General features: G+C 50.5%; 8 protein-coding genes across 8 annotated transcripts; 3 read left to right on the top strand and 5 right to left on the bottom strand.

Annotated features, from left to right (window-relative positions):
- Positions 1-343: 343 nt before the first annotated feature.
- On the bottom strand, positions 344-1,956 carry P174DRAFT_373839 (uncharacterized protein; the record flags this gene model as incomplete). Its single annotated transcript, XM_024822534.1, has 2 exons — positions 344-759; positions 831-1,956. 2 exons carry the CDS (start codon positions 1,954-1,956, stop codon positions 344-346), a joined length of 1,542 nt encoding a protein of 513 aa, XP_024680760.1.
- A 1,345-nt stretch (positions 1,957-3,301) lies between these two features.
- P174DRAFT_411234 (glutamyl-tRNA(Gln) amidotransferase subunit PET112) lies at positions 3,302-5,694 on the top strand. Its single transcript, XM_024824267.1, has 3 exons — positions 3,302-3,987; positions 4,052-4,128; positions 4,176-5,694. The coding sequence occupies exons 1-3, from the start codon at positions 3,666-3,668 to the stop codon at positions 5,634-5,636; spliced, it is 1,860 nt and encodes a 619-aa protein (XP_024680759.1). The 5' UTR covers positions 3,302-3,665; the 3' UTR covers positions 5,637-5,694.
- A 231-nt stretch (positions 5,695-5,925) lies between these two features.
- P174DRAFT_444201 (arginase) lies at positions 5,926-7,643 on the top strand. The gene is made up of 3 exons (XM_024828028.1): positions 5,926-6,439; positions 6,529-7,112; positions 7,178-7,643. Exons 1-3 carry the CDS (start codon positions 6,353-6,355, stop codon positions 7,479-7,481), a joined length of 975 nt encoding a protein of 324 aa, XP_024680758.1. The 5' UTR covers positions 5,926-6,352; the 3' UTR covers positions 7,482-7,643.
- A 704-nt stretch (positions 7,644-8,347) lies between these two features.
- Positions 8,348-9,376, top strand: P174DRAFT_493409 (uncharacterized protein; the record flags this gene model as incomplete). Its single annotated transcript, XM_024830846.1, has 3 exons — positions 8,348-8,502; positions 8,571-8,849; positions 8,953-9,376. The coding sequence occupies 3 exons, from the start codon at positions 8,348-8,350 to the stop codon at positions 9,050-9,052; spliced, it is 534 nt and encodes a 177-aa protein (XP_024680757.1). The 3' UTR covers positions 9,053-9,376.
- Positions 9,377-9,417: 41 nt separating this feature from the next.
- Positions 9,418-12,036, bottom strand: fcpA (protein-serine/threonine phosphatase; the record flags this gene model as incomplete). Its single annotated transcript, XM_024822581.1, has 3 exons — positions 9,418-11,554; positions 11,629-11,715; positions 11,789-12,036. 3 exons carry the CDS (start codon positions 12,034-12,036, stop codon positions 9,418-9,420), a joined length of 2,472 nt encoding a protein of 823 aa, XP_024680756.1.
- Positions 12,037-12,834: 798 nt separating this feature from the next.
- P174DRAFT_444198 (cellular aspartic protease) lies at positions 12,835-14,459 on the bottom strand. The gene is made up of 4 exons (XM_024828027.1): positions 14,318-14,459; positions 14,078-14,228; positions 13,362-14,004; positions 12,835-13,300 (listed from the first exon to the last, which is right to left on the bottom strand). Exons 1-4 carry the CDS (start codon positions 14,417-14,419, stop codon positions 13,012-13,014), a joined length of 1,185 nt encoding a protein of 394 aa, XP_024680755.1. The 5' UTR covers positions 14,420-14,459; the 3' UTR covers positions 12,835-13,011.
- Positions 14,460-14,947: 488 nt separating this feature from the next.
- On the bottom strand, positions 14,948-16,896 carry rpt3 (proteasome regulatory particle base subunit RPT3). Its single transcript, XM_024828026.1, has 5 exons — positions 16,600-16,896; positions 16,501-16,542; positions 16,334-16,432; positions 15,995-16,281; positions 14,948-15,938 (listed from the first exon to the last, which is right to left on the bottom strand). Exons 1-5 carry the CDS (start codon positions 16,752-16,754, stop codon positions 15,136-15,138), a joined length of 1,386 nt encoding a protein of 461 aa, XP_024680754.1. The 5' UTR covers positions 16,755-16,896; the 3' UTR covers positions 14,948-15,135.
- A 316-nt stretch (positions 16,897-17,212) lies between these two features.
- On the bottom strand, positions 17,213-17,858 carry P174DRAFT_444196 (uncharacterized protein). The gene is made up of 3 exons (XM_024828025.1): positions 17,481-17,858; positions 17,357-17,401; positions 17,213-17,253 (listed from the first exon to the last, which is right to left on the bottom strand). The coding sequence occupies exon 1, from the start codon at positions 17,851-17,853 to the stop codon at positions 17,608-17,610; it is 246 nt and encodes an 81-aa protein (XP_024680753.1). The 5' UTR covers positions 17,854-17,858; the 3' UTR covers positions 17,213-17,253; positions 17,357-17,401; positions 17,481-17,607.
- Positions 17,859-19,450: the final 1,592 nt, after the last annotated feature.

The following is a 19,450-nucleotide window of genomic DNA, read 5'->3' as shown; positions in this document are numbered from 1 at the left end:
TAAGGATTGAATGATACTGTCTTTCGTGAAGTGACTTATCATTAACGTAGTATACATCATTCTATGAATACATGGTCACTAGGACTATCTCATTCTGCCAGTGTCGATGGCTGTCTGTCTCTTTCTGTATGTGACCCGGAGGCTAATCAGACTGAAGATATGAATGGAAGGCTCAGTGTCCTGGAAAGTAAGAAAAGCGTCGAGCCGTCGTACCGCAGCAGTCGATGGCGATCAAGGGATGAACATGGCGGCTATGGTCATGAAGCCAAAGTATCTGTGAACGGTGAGTGAGTTTCTGATGCTAGTAATTGCTATCTCAAGCTGGCAACCTCGAGCGAGGTAATCATAAACAGAAAAGAGACGAGATTGATAGAGGGTGTGCAAGGTCAGATACGTACAATGTTGCAGACCTCCATCCATCGCGAGACTCAAGGTGCTCTGCACCGGACGAATAATTCATTGCTATCGCGGCAGCCGCACCGCCGACAAGGGCCACCACTAGGAGACGACCTGAGAATTCGGAGATCATGCTGAAGGCTAGTAAGGGGAGGAGGATAGCGGCCGAGGCGATGATGATGGCGGAGTAGACGGAGGCAGTAGGAGATGCGCGGCGGGGCGACAAGGAGATCAGGTCTTTGCCGTGGTCTAAGAACCGGGACTCGGCTGTTATAATGGGTGAATGGTCTTTCATCCAGGTGCGGTAGGTCTCGATGTCTTTATCTGAGGCGCTGGGTATGGTCTGCAGGACTCGGCTATATGCTGCGAGGGCGTTGTCTGAAAATGTGCGTCAGCGAAAAGACACCAGAAGTTGCATATACTTGTAATCTTACTGTATTGCTCCGTCTTGTGAATCAAGGCTCCCATTACCTCTACCCGTCTGTAATGCAAAGACGAGTAAACCTGAGCTTGAGCATCCATGCGTCTCGAAGCGGGGAGCTTCTTCGTTCCCTCCCGTTCGGCGGTGGCGACCCGATGCATCTCTTCGTACTCGTCGAGAATTCTCAGGTCTTCTTCCATTTGCGCAATTTCATCTTGGAGATAAAGGAGGACACGGTGGTTCAGATCTTCGAACCGGCGGTATAAAGGAGGAAGACTGGGTTCCTTGCTGTCGGAGGACGAGCTTAGTCGGCTGGAGAGAATGCCGTAACCGCAAGGTATGTGCGACAACTTGGTGCCTCGCCGAGCCTTCCTGCCTGTCCGATGAAGATCCTCCTTGGGGCTTCGCGGAGGAGATGGGGGAAGCGGAGGCCTATGCGACGTAGAAGAGTTTCGAGGAGGATAGTAAGTCTCCGGCAAAGTAGCAAGATCCAAATTCAAGTTGCCGGTAGGATTTGGACTGTCGGTGAGTGCGCCGGGGATGTTGTATATTTCTTCCAAGGAGAGCTTTCGATCTCCTGTATTTCGTGGCAGGTGCAGTGGCACTGTAGACGGAGATACATCAACCTGCGGTAGCTGCCGCGAGTTTGCCGATCTCTTGGACTTGAGTGACGAGGCTTGACTACGGATGCTTGTTTGTCTATGCGCCAGGCCCTGCGACAAAGTGTTGGTACGTGCATCGGTGTTGAGACCAGGGTATGTATGTTTGGGGTAGGTCTCGAGGACGTTCGAGGGCTGGCCGGAAGGCTCACTCACATTTTCTTCTGCATCGGACGATGAGCTACCATTATCTGAAGATTCATCGGCGTCGAGGTACTCAAACACGTTGGGAGCCTTCTTGTCTGGATCGGTCGAGTTGCGCGTGGAATTCAGACCCCCCTGTGTCTTCTGAGCGTAATTCCGACTTGGTTCATCATCCTTGTGTGCACCAGGTTGTACCTGGGCATGTTCTTTCTTTTCCTTTTTCTCTACGGAAGACTTGGAACCTTTAGAAGTCGTCCGAGACGTCATAGAGAGGACAGAACCTGCCGATGATCTATTTGACTTCTTGGAGCGACTGGAACTGGAATACAACGGCATTTTGACCGGTTTGGGTTTGTGGTGTGTGAATAGTTCAATTTGGAACTTTCAAGGGAGTCGCGAAGATGCGGTTTTCAAGACATTCCCGGGGTAGAGAAGAGAGGCCAAGACACCAAGACAATGAAAACAGAAAGCAAAGGGCTGTGATCGATAAAGAAGACAGCACTCGAGGCATATCAAGGGAGGCGACGACCGTTTTGAATGTCCTGGAATGGTCTATGCCAGACGAACACGAAGAATGTAGCACAGAATGTGGGGTAGTTCTGTCTTTGAACGGCAATAGAGTTGAGTTTATCAAGTTGGGGACTGTCGCTGATAAGGATCGATGCATATGCACAGGTACATCAGGAGAAATAATGACTTCTTGAGTGACAATGAGCCGTGCTGGGGTGGTCAGCAGTCCTCGGGATCAAATGTAATTCGGGCTACTTGAGAAGTTCGGCCCCAGGAATTGATGATCAAGCTGAAACGGTAACTGATGGCGCAGTCGCTATTTTTGACTCTTGGGATGTTTAGTTGGGATAGAGTTGGCCCTATATTCAATAGTCATTCGATAGACAGAAGCGCTTCGCCCTGTCGCAACCTGTCGCGAATTTTGCGACGCCGAGGGTGGATGAGTCCAATTCGTCCCAGGGAATCCCAGCAAGCGCCAAAGGCTGACAAGAAGGAGTGATGTCTGATCGCAAGATAGGAAGAGTATCTTCAAGAAGTGTGCCTTAAATTATTGGGTCTTTTCTTATTTTTGCTTTTCCTTTTCTCCTCGGTTATCTAGCTGCAGTTCCGGTTGTTGCAATAGCTGATGAAGAGGAGGAATCCGGCATGCAGAGGTCAAGTATTAACAGCAGCAGGTGATGGCTGCAGTGGACGTCTGTCAGACTCTGACAAGGGTGAAACCATGATAGATACTGTCCTGCATGACTCTAGATGAACTCTGATCTATTGGAAGACAAAAAGAACGAGCAGTGGTGCGTTGGCTGGCGGTGACTCGCTGTGGACGATGCCCATGTCTTGCAGCTAGACGAGGGTGGGGACTCGGGATGCACAGGACTTTCCCTGCGATTCTGTCGGAGCTGATGATCTTGTCTTGCTTGACTTCTAGACCAGTGAGAGAGTGTGATAGAGATGATCTGTGAGAGGTCAACATCATCAGATCAGCAGACTTTGGGCATGAAACCATCGTGGGACACATCGGGAACCACTACGATTCGTTGTTTACGGCCCGATAACCTTAGGTGGTTGTGTAGATGACCATCGCCAGGAGGATGTGGAGGGCAGTACAGATTAACATGAATGACTTGCATATACAGAGTGCTCGCCTAAGCCAAGATCACATTCAGAAGTTGATCTCGAATTCTATTTCTATTATTGTTCTGTATTAACTCCCAGCTAACTATTCATCTATACAATGATCCCAGCCTTCATGATACTAAAATGCTCTAAAATGATCGACAACCCAAGCGGTGAACCGTAATTTACCATTGTTTCGGATTTCGTGGCTGTGGTGGTTTGCTATACGTGGTAATCCCATTACTGTATGACGCGCAAATTCCGCTTCAACATCGACAACATTTTGTCCATCCATACGGAGGTACAATCCGCAGCTATTCCTCAAGGCTAGTGCTCGAGACCAGTCGCTGCTCGAGTCAACCAACAAATCAGTATCTCTATCTTTCACAAATCACATACTACATCGCTCCCCGCCCCCACACATGCTCCAACGATGGCTTCGCCAAAGCCCCGGAGCTGCCCGCTTTCTTAGAGGCTCATGTTGTCGCGGCCCCCAGTCTGGCTCCCTCCGGCATAGCCCTCTACCAACCGCACCTCATCGTTGCATTAGATCGCTACAGACATCAGCTACAGAATCCAAGGAACGCATACCATTGCGGAAGCAGCTGAAACAAGACGCAAAGGCTCTGAAAGCTCAGAAGAGACAGAAGAGGGAAAGCGAGGAAGCGTCCCGGCAAAAGTGGGAGTTGACTGTTGGCATTGAGATCCACGCCCAGTTGAACACTGAAACCAAGCTATTTTCGAGTGCGTCGAATCTATGTTGCTATCCTTCCTGGCCCAAAATGCACAATCTGATCTGTGTGAGCAGTGGCCTCTACGTCGAACACCGACACCCCCAACTCAAATGTTGCTCTCTTTGACCTGGCGTTTCCGGGCAGTCAGCCGGTTCGTATTTAGCAATATGCGCTACTGGAAGCTGCTAATATGGATAGGAATTCCAAGCTACGACTTTGTTACCCGCCCTGCGCGCTGCGATTGCCTTGAACTGTGACATCCAACCAGTCAGTCGGTTCGATCGAAAACACTACTTCTATCAGGATCAACCTGCGGGGTATCAGATCACACAGTACTACGGTAGCTTCCTCTCCTCCGCGGTCGGTGGCGATTACGGATCTGACATTGACATAGAACCGTTCGCCAAAAACGGCTACGTGGATCTCTTTCAACATGACGGCATTGCACCTGAGGACGGCGACCATGTTCGTATCGGCATCAAACAGATCCAGCTCGAACAAGACACCGCCAAGTCTCAGGAATATCCTCCCTCCACTCAACTTCTCGACTTCAACCGAGTATCCCATCCCCTCATTGAGATCATCACCATGCCGCAGATCCACACTCCTGCCACCGCCGCAGCATGTGTTCGGAAGATTCAGGCCATTCTACAATCCTGCAGTGCTGTGACTACCGGTATGGAACTGGGTGGACTGCGAGCGGACGTGAATGTCTCAATTCGCCGCCGGGACGAGGCTCCCGGCACCCATCAGTACGGGGGCATCGTGGGGCTGGGCCAGCGCACCGAGATCAAGAACCTCAGCAGCTTCAAAGCGGTCGAAGACGCCGTCATAGCGGAGAAGAACCGTCAGATCGCCGTCCTCGAAAGCGGAGGCGTCATAGAAGGCGAGACGCGAGGCTGGACTATCGGAAGCACCGAGACTCGGAAACTCAGAGGTAAGGAAGGCGAAGTGGACTATCGCTATATGCCGGACCCGGATCTCCCTCCGCTGATTATCGGTCACGACCTCGTGTCCGGTCTGAGAGATTCGCTTCCGACGCCTCCGGATCAGTTGATCGGCATGCTGGCTGGCCCAGAGTATGGACTCTCGATCGAGGATGCAAAGCCGTTGATTGAGCTGGACGACGGAGCGAGGTTGGAATACTACCAGGATGTGGTAGACATTCTGCGGGACCTGCAGCAGGACCACGATGCCAAGTCTCATGCGGGTCTTGCGCGAGCGGCTGGCAACTGGGTGCTACACGAGCTGGGAGGCCTCTGGGCCAAGGCGGACTTGACTTGGGATGCGCAACGAGTACCCGCCGAGACCCTTGCGCAAATCATCGATCAGCTGCAGCGAAAACGCATCACGGGGGCCACCGCCAAGCAGGTGCTCGTCATGGTCTTCGATGGTGATCGTCGACCTGTTCCTCAGCTCCTCGAGGAAGAGAATCTACTCCTTCGTCCGCTGTCCCGGGAGGAGTACATTGCTCTGGCGGAAGCAGCCGTCAGTCAGAACCCGCAGATGGTCGAGCAGATCCGCGCCAAGAACCAGCTGGGTAAGCTAGGCTGGTTTGTCGGACAGATGATGCGCATGGGCGAGAAAGGCCGGGTAGAAGCTCAGAAAGCGGATGAGATTCTGAGAGAGCTTATCCTCGGGAAGTCAGATCAGCCGTAGCAGCTCCTTCACAATGTGTACTTTATATAGCATGTAATCTATGAATGATACCCCTTGTCATAAGATACCATCAGCCTCCGGTGATAGGACAGACAGAGTTCTATTGATTTCTCGAATTGGAAATCCCGCGCACTAACGACCGTCATCCTCCGGCCGACGGAACAATATGACAATCCAGCAGTTCCATATGACTACGGACCAAATATGATCATCGCGGGAGTTGTATTTTAGATAAAGAAGCATAAATCCAAACCATTGGTCATAGAAATATGAGGGTGGAGTGGGTTGAAGCCCGCAAGCGGGCGTCTCTCCTGGACCTGTACTTAGGGGAAATCCATGATCCCTAAAAGCAGTTTTTAGCGATCACAGTCGTGTACCACTTTTCGCCCTGTTTTCTCACGACGGCAAGGCCCCCACGGCTGTCGTCGGAGGAATGAGACATAAATTGACTTGATTCTCTCATTTGAAGAGTCACTTTCACTCCCCTTTTCCATCTTCCAAGGTATCAACAGTGTTGCAGCTTGTACTCGGAGCAGTAGTGACTTCCGGCCTGAGGCATCTCATCTCGGATCTGATCTCCACCGCGCGCAATCTTAATCTTATCGCTTTAGTTCTTCTAGAACAGCACCTTTTTTTTTTCCCCGTTATCAATTCTTGATCTCTGCTCTGGACCTCACGTCTTTATACAAATTAAATCCTCTTCACTCACTCTCGAAATGACAGCGCCATCGACTATCAAGCAAAGATTCCTGTCCAAGCCAAATGAGCTGGGCGTGGTCGCTGTCGGATTTAATGGTGGCCAGGTATGACGCTTACTTGCATACATTGTCGCAGATCCTTCGGCGGAAGGAAGGAATTAAGCGAACGACTTCAACTAACATTATCTGTATAGTGCAAACTAGGCGTTGAAGCAGCTCCGCTTGCTTTGATTGAAGCCGGTCTTCTGAATCAAGTGCGCGACGACCTGGGCTACCAACTTCACTATGACGACACCGTGCACTACTACGAGAACCAGACCCCCATGAGCGATCCCGACCACCGGGGCATGAAGAAGCCGCGCGCCGTGAGCGTCGTGACTGAGACGCTCAGCAAGCAGGTCTACGACTACGCCAAGGACGGCAAGTTCGTCCTCACACTAGGCGGCGACCACTCGATCGCCATCGGCACCATCTCCGGCACGGCCAAGGCCATTCGTGAGCGACTGGGCCGCGAGATGGCGGTCATCTGGGTCGATGCGCATGCCGATATCAACACGCCGGAGATGAGCCCCAGCGGGAACATCCACGGGATGCCCATGGCTTTCTTGACGCGGCTGGCCCGGGAGGAGAAGAAGGATATTTTCGGGTGGTTGGAGGATGAGCACATCATCAACAAGAACAAGCTGGTGTATATCGGTTTGCGCGATGTGGACCGCGGCGAGAAGCAGCTGCTGCGGGAGCATGGTATCAAGGCTTTCAGCATGCATGACATTGACAGGTGAGCTTCTCTTTCTTCTCCTTCGGGTGAAGACCATCTTGGGAAGTGTATCTGACCGTTAGTAGACACGGAATCGGCCGCGTGGTTGAAATGGCGCTCGCTCACATTGGCAACGACACACCCATCCATCTCTCGTTTGACGTTGATGCCTTGGACCCTCAATGGGCCCCTAGCACAGGCACTCCCGTCCGTGGAGGACTGACTCTGCGTGAGGGTGACTTCATTTGCGAATGTGTTCATGAGACTGGCAACTTGGTCGCCATGGATCTGGTAGAGGTCAACCCCAGTCTGGATGAGGTCGGCGCTTCAGAGACCATCCGAGCCGGTTGCTCTCTGGTGCGTTGCGCACTGGGCGACACACTCCTGTGATAGCATTTCTTCTGTTTCCATTTTCTCTCTGTCCTCTTTCTTCTCCACTTTCGCAGGTTGATGGTTATATGAACGGGCTAGACGAGTATATGTACTTGTTAGATAGACATGACTGACCGCCGCCAGGCTAAACAATGAATTGATGAAATGCGTCAACTGAGGAGAGTAGCAGGTAATCAAAACTCACCCACACTTACTCTTTGAGTATTTATGTCGATGTTAGTTACATGTTGGTGTCGTGCCTGTTGATCGTGCCTGTTGATCCTGCCGGCTCCCGAGCCAATAACGCTGGTTTGCTCTATTTCCAGCCACCGCTATTTACATCCAAAACTCCCTTTACCCACGAGTAGATCGTTTCCTGCCACCCATTTTCAACGAGTTTTTGCTCTTCTATCACTAGTATCATAACCATGCACAGACAATTACTCAAAGAGCAACCTACGTACGGAGCATCAACGGATTTCAAGTTGTTTCAGTTACTGCCATGCAACAACTACCAGCTTACATAACGTCCTGAACAACGCATCAACAAAGCGACCAACCAACCCAACGAACACTCATACCAGAACTCCTTACTCCGGCCTCAAGCCCGATCATCCACGAGGGGGCCTCGACGTGGGATTTGCGGCGCCGATGCGCTGTCTCTTTTCATCCCTCAGTGTGTCGTCCGATCTGTCACTGTCGCCAGTCGCCAGTTGACACCCAACTATCTCCTTTCCTCTATAGGGAGTTCGCGCCCCAAATTCGACTGGTTATTGAATCGTTGGAACAGCCTCCTATCAAGAGTATCGCAACACGAGAATAGACTCTATTCCTCCATGCATCATCACTAAACCCTAATCTCGAATACCTACCTACCACCAACAATGACCGCCCGCGTCCACCGCCGCCGCCGATACCGCTGGCCCGAACTCCAACTCAACATCTGGATCATCATCGTGCTAGCCGGCTCCGCAATCTGCCTAGGCATCTTCGCCTGGTTTATGGCCGTGCAGTCGCAGCTCCGCTTGGGGACTCCATGGTAGCCTTCCCCTCTCCCTATACACCCTACCCACCATGCAACAAAAGCTAACGAGACCCTGTCTACAGGCTCTTCCCCTACATGGTCGTGAGCGGCAGCCTCGGCGTCTTCTTCATCTTCCTAGTTCTCTTCCTCGCAGCGCAGCGCTTCCTCCTCCCCGGGATCATCATCATCGGGAGTTTTATCCTCTTCGTGCTGTGGCTGACGGGCCTGATCGAGACCTCGCTGCAGCTGTATGGGGTTGTGGGGAACGTGAACGACAACTGTCAGAACTATGTGGTCGAGAATCCGTCCACGGGGAATAATATCAATACGTTGGCGTGGTTGACGCAGAGTACCATCTGTATGTCTGTCCCTATACATTTCAGTGGTGTTCTGGGCTGGAAAGCCGAACGAAGGGTGCTTATGACTGATGACTGATGACTGATGACTGACGATCGACATAGGTAGTTGCTGGAAAACAGCGTTTGCGTTTGAGCTGGTCAATACCATCTTCTTTCTCTGGATGATGGTCATGTCCTGGCAGGTTAATCGCGATGTATATGATTGATACGAATGTTCCGATGCTATATGATTGAATTATGTTATGTGATATACCTACTGGCTCTGCATCATGCATGGAAGGCGTTCTTATTTTCGGTTCCTTTTGACTCTGCATTTTGTGTCTCCCTATGTTCATGTCATTCTGTTGTATCCTTATATGGCAAGACTAGCTATCGTCCAATATACCTATGCGACTCTCAACACCGGCTGGCTCAATTGTGGCCCAGACTCAAACATGAAGCAGCCCAAACGCCGTCGCTATGCCCTGTCGCATCGCAACCGCACATAATATCAGTTTAGACAAGCATCGAAGAGAATTGCCGTAATATACAGACAAAATCCGCGTGTGTAGATCGGTGAACTGGATTCCCTCTACCCATTCTCAGCTGCAATCTCTTCCTCAGCCTTAGGATCGTAGTCCCCATCCTCCAATGCAGCCAACATTTCCCGCTCCAGCTCATCGTCTTCGTCCTCCGGATAACTGACGACATCCTGCCCTCGCGGCGCGGGCTCCTCTGGCTCGTTCAACGCTTCATCCGTATCTCCACCGCGTTCCTTTGGCAAGCTGGTGTGTGTTAATTCCGCCGTGCTCGTGGTATCTGCCGTTGCAACCTCTTTAAGCCCTGTAGTACGCTCATAGGACCGTTTGATCCGTTGCGACAGGCGCGAGCCCTCCATCTCTCCCTCTTCGCCTTGACTACCGTCCGACTCGACTTCATCTGTGCCTTGAGACTCGTCATCGCGCTTCCGCTTCTTGCCAGTCGCTAGGAGCGATACTTCGCTGTCACTTTCGCTCTCGTCATCGCTGCCCAGAAACTCCTTAAGCTCGTCGTGCACTGCAGCTTGCTCTTCAGCATCATAGCCGATGGGGGACGTCTCGTTGAGCCCGGAGGATTTCAGAATCTCTTCGTTGAATTGCGACCCCTCATCGTCATCCGTCCAGAATCCACCAGTTTCTTCGTCTGATGACGACAGCCAACCGCTTTCAAGCTCTTTTGACCCAGGCGAAATTGGCTCGCCTCGATCATCCGGATGCACAGGAAGCAGGTACGGTTCCTCCTCCAGCCGTTTCCATTGAGTCAGCGAATCCAAAAGCCACTGAGTGGTCACAATCTTGATGTTCGGATACCGCGTGGCCTCGCGGACCTTCGCCGTGCGATTCCGACCAGCCACTAGATGCGTCGTTCTCATATTGATCTTGGTGGAAATGACCGCCCCGAAACTCTTAGCCCAAAGAGAAATGTCGGCATTTTGTGTATCGGTTCCCAGCGGGAGTACCCCGGAGAAAACAAGGACGACACCGCCAAGCACACGATGCTTGATGCGTGGCATGATATCCTTCACATCCGGCACCAACTTCAGGTCGATATCTTTCTCCTTGGACGTTCCCCGCTCTCCTCTCAGAGCTGCCACTCTTCCACCAAGCGCCCGCGACCGCTTCTTATCATACTCCTCGAAGAAATGCCTATGTATCTGCTCCAGTCGTTCCTCCAGTAGGAAGAGTTCCCGGTCGTTATCCTCCAATAAATGATGTCGGTGTTTGGTCGAATCTGGAGTGTCTTCCACGCTCGAGGCAGAATCACCGCTTTCTGCCGCCTCATCCTCCGCATCCAACTCTTTCTGCTTCTGCAACAATGGGCGGTCCTCAACCTGGTGCATGATCGTTTCTTCTTGCGCGACGCTCTGCTCTCGCAGTAACCTTGGATTGTCCCCACCGCCCATGGTCACCAGTTGCTCCAGCGTCGAAACCTCGGCTGCAGGCTTGGCGATTGCACCATTCGGAGGAGGTTGTTGCATCGGTAGCTCCTTCGTTCCCTTGGCTTCCTGTTCTGTAGGCTTGACGGCTCCCCCTAACTCCTGCTTCTTCGGAAGGAAACTGGAGTTGATATCTCCAATTCCAACAAAAAAATCATAGGGAGAAACCTTGATCAGATTAGGGCTCCATCGCCAGACATCTCCACGGTCGTCGATGATGACCACCATCTTTGTATCTACCGGAAATAATCGCTGGAGATTCTTAGCCGTCAAGCTGCCGCTTTCGTCGCGGCTGAGGATGCGATCACCAAAGAGCTTACGGTCCGGATCTACAATGCCAGCTATATGTTGCGCGTAGGCTCTAGTGCCCATGGTGTAAATGTGCAACTCGAAAAGCTCCGAGACATTCCGCAAGAACGACTCGAGCCCAGGTCGCAGCTTGACGTAGTACCAGCAACCGCGCATGCCCGGACCGTCATCAACTAATTGGAAAGCTCGCACGTCGCTCAGAGCTTCGTGGTTAGGATTGTCCTTGTCTTCCATCCATTCTCCGACGGTAGGGTCGACTGTGGCATGGATAATAGTCTGATCCAAATCAACAACCAGAGAGAGCTTCCTATTCGCCAACAAGCGACGCTTCGCATCTTCCTCCACACGCGTCGCTTCCTTTTCGCTTACGGTAAGGGCAGTATTATCATGTACCATCTGAATCGGCGCGCGCGTGGAGTCCATGACCTCAGTATTATATGTCGCCCTGTCGTGATGAACAAAATGGTTAGTTCCCGCTATCTCGGCGAATCCTATACAAATAAACACAATGCCACTCACTCGGTCATATCCTTTCCACACTCGGCGCAAAGGCCTCCAAATTGAACTTCGTGGGCGCATGGTTCGTCGATCTCCACGACGTCGATACTACAGCGCATATCAGCACCTTGTCCAGGAGACACGCATTTCCTTCCCAGATCGAGGGTAGCCAATGACTTACGGTACTTCAATAACATCACCCTTGGCTATCTTCCACTGAACCACTTCACCATCAACGGTCGACTCGAACTTCGTGGGAAATTTGCGCTGAACCTCGACCTTGTTGCCCAGCCCATCACCCTCGGTGACAGTTGTCTGGTACACATACCAGAACAAGGCCTCGTCCCTCTCAACCGTGTCGCCCGGCTGTTTGAGCAGCGACGTGACGGTGATCGGGTAATGGAGGCTGGGCGGTAACCGAAGAAGCATGCTCTTGTATCGGGCAGGCGAGGTTGCCTCTCGCTATTCTCTTATCCAACCCCGGTAGACCCTTACCTTCTATAATATAGCTATTATGAGAAGGAAGGACGATTCCCAGGGCGATTCCGATCGCGAGCGAAACAGGTATGCCTGACCGCTAGGGATCCATACCCGAAGCGCCCAGCAAAAGAGAGGAAATACAGATGACGGAATGTGTATAGAGGACGTAAGAGTAGAGAATCCTGTTTAGAAGATGTATGTCGCAGGATGCGACAGAGACAACCCGACCTCACGGACGTAGAGGATGGGAAGCAATGTAGCTCTGGCGATTGCCACGAGATGACGCGACCCAAAAGCAATATAGAAACAGGCTTTGTTCCAACTCTGGACTTGAAATTGATGGCGCAGAAAACGGGAGACTACTTATTATTCAATGAGATGAAGCTTGTTTCCTGTCAAAAATGGGGGTAAAAGAGAAGATGATGAGACGAGAGAAAGGAACGTTGGAGATGGATGAAAGAAGTGGCTGTTGTTGCAAGGCAAGACCAAGAACGGCCGGAAAGCCAAGGCAACAAAGCGAGACTCACCCAAGTCCGTCAAAGAGTCGTGTGGCCGAGCGGGGGCGGCAAATGCCTGATTGGGTCTAGCTTACATAGCTTCTGGCCCAGACCAAATATGAGATGACGAACGATCTCCAGCGTATGCTTTGCTGCAGCTACTAGGTACTTACTTTATACGCCAAAATCCGGGCATATTATTCAAGGTTGGACAAGAAATCAGCTATCCACTACAGGTGTGAGATATCCATTAAACAAAACAATGAATTGCAGGTATCTGCATGAAAGACTCGATCTGTTCATCTTCCTGCAGCGAATCCCAGGCATGTAGAGACTTGAAAACAGACTAAGCTACCGCAATGAAGCTATATACGTATCGTCGTTCTGTCACAGTTGGTATAGCGCGGCGGCTACAAACAGGCACACATTACTTGGCCTTAGCCAGACCAACAGCGTTGTTACCAAGATCGTAGACGCTGTACCACTTCCGCAGGAAAGCGTCTCCCAGGATAGCAAGGGGACCAACAGGCTCGGGGAAGTCCATGCCCATAAAGGAGCTGATGCAGGAGCCCTGGACCTCTAGGGTGTAGTCATAGGGGCCAATGGTGAAGTTGTGACCAGCCAAGGTGAAGGTGAGATCGGGCAGGGAGTCACGCTTGTCGCATTCAATAGAATATTGACCAGTGAAGCCCTTCTTAGCACCAATCTCCTTGTTGCTAAAGAAAAGAAGTCAGCACAAGCGAAAAATCCCAATGATAACGCATTTTGACAACTTACAGCAGGTCGGCAAGAGTGGACGGGAGGGCAATAAGAGAAGTGCCGGTGTCGAGAATGATACCGGTGTTCTCAAGCTCAGCGACGTTGTCACCAAGAGCAATGGCATCGAAATCAACCTCCCAGTACGCCTTTCGGCGGAGAGGAATCTTGGTCAATTCACCGGTGTAGTGGTTCTTGTCAACACCCCCGAAGGAGGCCTCGGAGTTGTCGCCTTCCTTGTTCGTGTCTCCCAGGTAGAAGGAGAAGACAGGCTCGTCCAGAAGTCCCTGCTCCAGCATGTTATAGAAAGGAGGAACAATCTTGTTGACGGAGATGGTGTCGTAGCCCAATCCGAGAATGCCGTCAAACCGGCCAAAGGCAAAAGCAAGACCAGGCTCATTGGTGGCCTCAGCAAAGTCCTGCTTCACAACCTTCAAATCACCAATTTGGAGTGTGTCCTGAGACACAAACCCGCTGAGCTCGCCGGATCCGTACTTGATGGCAAACTCGGTGCCATTCGCCTTGTAGGTGGACGAGGCGGAAGAATCGTACTTGCTGTGCAGAAAGCAGGCGATAGAGCTACAGTCTGAACCAGGGACCCACAGGTTCGAGCTACCAGTGTCAAGGACAACCTTGAACTTCTGCGGGGAGTGCCAAGCGAAATCTCGGAGAAGTCTATTAAGAAGAGTGTTAGCAATTACTGCGGATACTACTGCTGCTCAGCTCTGATGCCTTACATTGTGCGTTCAAAAAGTTATCAACCAAGACGTCGTGGCGGCTCATATCATTGAGCGAGTTTTCCTCCAGGAGCTCCTGGTGGACATTGGGACGGATACCCATGTATTTCTGACCCAGGGCGCGAACATGGGCGTCAATGTTATGGGTGTACTGCAGCATTTTCATTAGCCCTCATCGGCTCCCCAGCGTGTCTTGTCGAGAAGTCATGAGATAATTGAGGGGCTGTCAAGGTCACTTACAAGCTGTTCATCTAGAGGAACCTTGTTAAGCTTCAGTTTGTGGACAGCAGCCGAGGCGGAGCCCAACAGCACAGAGGCTGTGAGCAAGGAGGTGGACTTCATGACTGGTAAAGTGCGTGAACAATAATCTATGAAGAGAACGGACTGAAAACAACAGAAAGAACGTATAATCTTCGATGGTGGAGACGATGGAGAGAGAAGAGAGAGATGGTTAAGAGATGAAGAGTCGGTACGGAGTAGGCAGTTAAGGTAGATGGAACGGGAGCTGACGCCTGGGAAGTGGAGGTGATGCGGATGACTGGTTGCGGAGCTACGCCCCTGCTTTGGATCCGCAAATCAACGTGATCCAACTGCGTCACCAGGGCTGGGGAGGGGATCGTCACGGGAGTCGGATCAATTGATAAGCACTTCCGGCCTGGTTGCTACATACGTACGACGGCCAGGTACGGCCCTTGATACCAAGTACAACCCATCACGTTTTCTCTCTTGAACTTGCCGCTCTGATGGTGAATTAGTGTTCATGTATCTCCTAATAGTTGACTAGTTCTGTACTTGTTACTGTAACTTGCTTGATGATGTAACTTCAGTTCTTAGTGCTGGTGCCTGCTTACTAGGTAAGCCCATCTTGGCGTCAGCGAAGGTACAATCTTGTTTTGTCCAAGGAGGTGGCGAATGCTAAAGCAGGCACTCGTGTGTACTGTGCTACTATCTACTGGCAAAAGATTAATATCCTGGAGAATAATGTTCAGGTTCTCCAAAAAATGCATCTTTCGCTGTACTACATGTAGACTGCCTAATGTTGAGCGTTCAATCCATGATTATTCTTTCGCCTGGCCGAGTCCCATTTCCACCTCATAACTACCTATTATTGTACATAATCTACCGGTAGAATTCGAGCCTGTAACGCAATAGTTAGAACTGGTGGTGAGACAGATTTGAATGCAGGGAAGAGCATACCTGTCCGATTCCTGGCCGGTCTTGACCTGAGCAGCATAGGCATCCTCAAGGTCAGACTGGATGATATTGTAGCGGTTCTTGCGAACAGCACGTAGTCCAGCTTCCTGCATAATGGCGGCAATAACAGCACCAGAGAGTGGCTCGTTTCGTACGATGAGTGAATCCAGATCGACCTCTGGGGACAAAGACATCTTTGATGCGATAGTGGTGAAAATCAGTCGACGCTCCCGTCGGTCACGCAGCGACGGAAACTCAATCTTACGATCCAGACGACCTGGACGTAAGAGGGCCGGATCCAGAGTATCCGCTCGGTTGGTGGCCATGATGACCTTCACGTTGCTTGTCTGCTCGAAGCCGTCCATCTGATTGAGGAGCTCAAGCAGGATACGCTGAACTTCACGATCGGCACCAGTCTGGGCATCGAATCGTTTGGTAGCAATTGCATCGATTTCGTCAATGAAGATAATGGCGGGTGAGTTCTCACGAGCCATTCTGAACACGTCACGAACCATGCGAGGACCTTCTCCCAAGTATTTCTGAACAAACTCCGAGCCGTTCACACGAATGAAGCTGGCAGTTGTGCTGTTTGCCACAGCTTTGACCAACATCGTCTTACCAGTACCGGGAGGGCCGTAAAGTAGAACACCACGAGGCGGATCAATACCTTGAGTAGCGTAAGCAAACCAGCACTAGACATTGCTCTCGATGTCTCCAACTCACCAATCTGTTTGTAGAGGTCGAAATGCGTCAAGGGTAGCTCGACAGCCTCCCTAATCTCCTGTTTCTGCATGTCCAATCCACCGACGTCGGCGTAAGTGACATCTGGCTTTTCGTTCTCACCGAGCATGGCAATGGACGAATCTGCCTCCGGAGGCAGAATATCGACAAGGGCATTGGAATGGCGGTGCAGGGCGACCGAGGAGGATGGCTTGAGCTTCTCGCGATCGAGTGTGGAAAGGATGCGAACGACATAATTCGAGCCAGTTGACGACTGCACGATACCGGTACTGGGGAATTTCAGTCAGTATATCTCCTTTCGTCATCCTCTTGATGCCATACTTCTGATCGATAGCTTCCATAAATTGTCCAATAACGAGAGGCACGCTCTGTATCCGTTTGATCTCCTCCTGCGCACGGACGAGCTCTCGCTTCAAACTCCTGCAATCAGATGGATCACTTAGCTGCTGCAGTTGTTGATATAATATTGAGGATGGGTTGTGACTTACCTTTGTTCATCCTTAATGTACTCTTCTTGAAGCTGGATGTATCTGCTTTGGGTTACTACCTGATGATAACAAATCTGAGTCTCTCGTAAGGTGTCTTACTCTAAGTGTCTCTGAAGTCTCTTCAAAGTTGCATACTCATCACCTCCATCTGCATCTGTGCCTTCGAGAGAGTCTATATTAGGGATGGTATCGAATGGCGCCGACTTGCTAGGCGTGACGTTGGTCGCCAAGCTCTCCACGGCGACGTCTCCCATTATGAACGAAGGCGTGCGTTTGAAGAATGGGTGTGGACGGCTGCAGGAGTCGCTTGAAAGTTTTCAGGGAAAGAAACTGTAAGGACAAGCCTCGCGTCAAGTATAAAGGGCGTTGCTTGTGTATTGAGTTCGTCTCGCTTGGAGCTTTCGTATGAATAATAATGAAGGCCGGCTCCCATACCACCAACAGCTCAAGTTGTAGTCACGTGACTGTGTAGCTTGGCGCCGCCAGAGAGCTATCGAACTTCTGGGAATCCGATCTCATCAAGTTCTTGATTCATCCTTTTGCATATACCTAAGTTCTTGAAAGCAGATGTGTTTACTCCATATGTATCTGTATTGTCGATTTCGCACTCCGGCCTCTTTATACGCGCGATTATGACCATTTTGTCCATTCCGGATACCTGGCTAGAACTATATATAAATCAGGATGCTCAGTGTCCAGCAATAAGCGAGAATCGGCCGGAAGATGCATGATTTATACGTCTTTAACCACAAGGTAACTTGGCCATCTGCAATAAAGCCATGGCAGGACCAAAGCTCTTTCTGCTTGTCGGTCCTCAGGATACTCGAAGCAATCCAAACAGCCTAACCGCCTGCAGCACTGCCTCCGATTCTTTCAGCAAAAAATTCAAGTGCCAAAGAATGTAATTCCATGTGCTAAGACTTGAGACCCACAACGTCCCTCTGTGTATTCCTCGAATGCTAAGGTATATTTGCACATAGACTTTCGGCTAATGACCGTCGAAGGTGTGGCGTGAGATCGAAGTGCAACTAGCAAACACATTCATGAACAAGTTGAACCTGAAGAATCCGCCTGCAAGACTCACAATGACTTACAATTGCGCACAAGTCAAAGGTTCACGGACTGCAATACGATCGGGTATCTATGAGATAGGCGCCCATCGAAAAGCGCTAGTGGAATGATTATTACTGCTAGTAGTAGTACTCCGGGCACTCTTGTTACACAATTGCTGTCAATTGAAATGTCTATGTAGGCGAGAATGAAACCGATCATGCCTATTTGTGCCGAAAGAATTGTACCTTGAAGTAGAGTACGGAGTATAGGAGCCGAGTCAAAGTCGAAAGACGATATCATGGTCCTGGGGCTTGTTATTGTCATGGATCGACTGCGCTTCTTTGAGTGGGGTTAGCATGGAAATGGATCAAGGCGTGTACGCAGCAGGTAGCGTCGAGATGATCAACCTCGTAGGAGGAAGGCACTCATTTACTCAACAGTCGACACCTGGATATACCCAGATGGGTACCTTACTATGTTCTGACCAGTCACTTTGCTAAAAATTGCGCAAATAACGACGTATGACCACTATTTTTCGGCATCTTTCAGGCCAACTGGGCACTAGTATTCTAATTCCTCGAAGTATAAGTATCTAGTTCCGGTTCTTCGCTCTGCGTCTCATCGTTTTCCTTTGTCCTTCACATCAATATATCGTATCTTGCTGGCTATAGCACCGGTTCTCCCAAGTTGACTGGAAGTCGATACCAGCTGCTGGTCATCATGCGTCTTCTTTGACCTCCCATCAACTTCGCCCCTATGATAATCGCCTCTATGGTTGTCATAACAGCCCCACCAGCTGGAGTTTGTTGAAACTCCTAGCCATACTCTGTATACGTTGTGGTCATGTACCCCGGGAGGACCAAGACCTAGCAATTTGCATGAGCGATGTGCACAGTCAGCGCTTGACATTTAGGATCATTTGTGCCTCCAATATCAAATGCTCTGCCATGGTACTGAAAAGGAGACTGAGAGAAAGCACTCTGGATATCCAGGAACAATCTTGAGTGATCAAGTCTCAGTGCCAAAAATTTACAACACCCTTGGCAAAATATTAACACCTATAAATCTTGCTCCTATTCCTGATCGGGTGCTAACTAACCCCAGTATGGCGGCAACAGGATCAAGGGACACTTCCGATGAAGTCAAAACCTTAAAAAGAAAGGTGGACCTGGCAGGAGATGAATTCAATGAATTCAACATGGGAGTTTTTTACTCCAGAGCATATCACTTTCTTTTAATTAGTTTCGAGAAAAGTGACGGCGCAATCCTTAAGTGCTGGAGCAGAAGATCTTGGTCATATCTGGAGTCTCTGGACGGCCGGAAGAGGAACAGCGGCATTCCACATGATGTGCTTACCTAATCAGCACAGTGGCATTATTGCACCCTGATCCGCTCGTTGCTTGTTCTCGCTGCTTCTCTTCTGCCGTTTTTGTTCGACCCCCTTTTGCCGACTAACTGACTGGCCTCTCTTCCGTTGCTGCTGCTGGTAAAATAACCTACTGGAAGACTAAGGTACCCCCAGTACCCGTACGTACCTCTTTTTGTCTGGTTTCAATATCATCCCTTCCATTTCTCTTATCTTTGGACTGCTACTGCTGCACACTCCTCTTACGCTTGTTCCATTCTTGTCTTCCCACGCCTCCACTTTGTCTGCCTTTTCAAGCGGCCCCCCTTCCCCTCATCGAAATACAGGAAGGAATTTCATTAAAATAAAACAAAATTACGGCTTTCCTGTTCACTGCTTTACTTGGATCTGGTACGTTCAATACTAGACCACCCACCCACTTGTCTTATGCCATTGGATTGTGCCTGTTTCTGTCCAGGAGCACACTTCAACATGTGTCGCCACGCACTACTGGCTATCCAATCTGGCCATTCTTCGGGACCAGTCACACAC

This window comes from Aspergillus novofumigatus, assembly GCF_002847465.1.
Source record: "Aspergillus novofumigatus IBT 16806 chromosome Unknown P174scaffold_6, whole genome shotgun sequence".
Classification (NCBI taxonomy): Eukaryota; Fungi; Ascomycota; class Eurotiomycetes; order Eurotiales; family Aspergillaceae; genus Aspergillus; species Aspergillus novofumigatus.
This window is presented reverse-complemented; position numbering and strand designations above follow the sequence as displayed.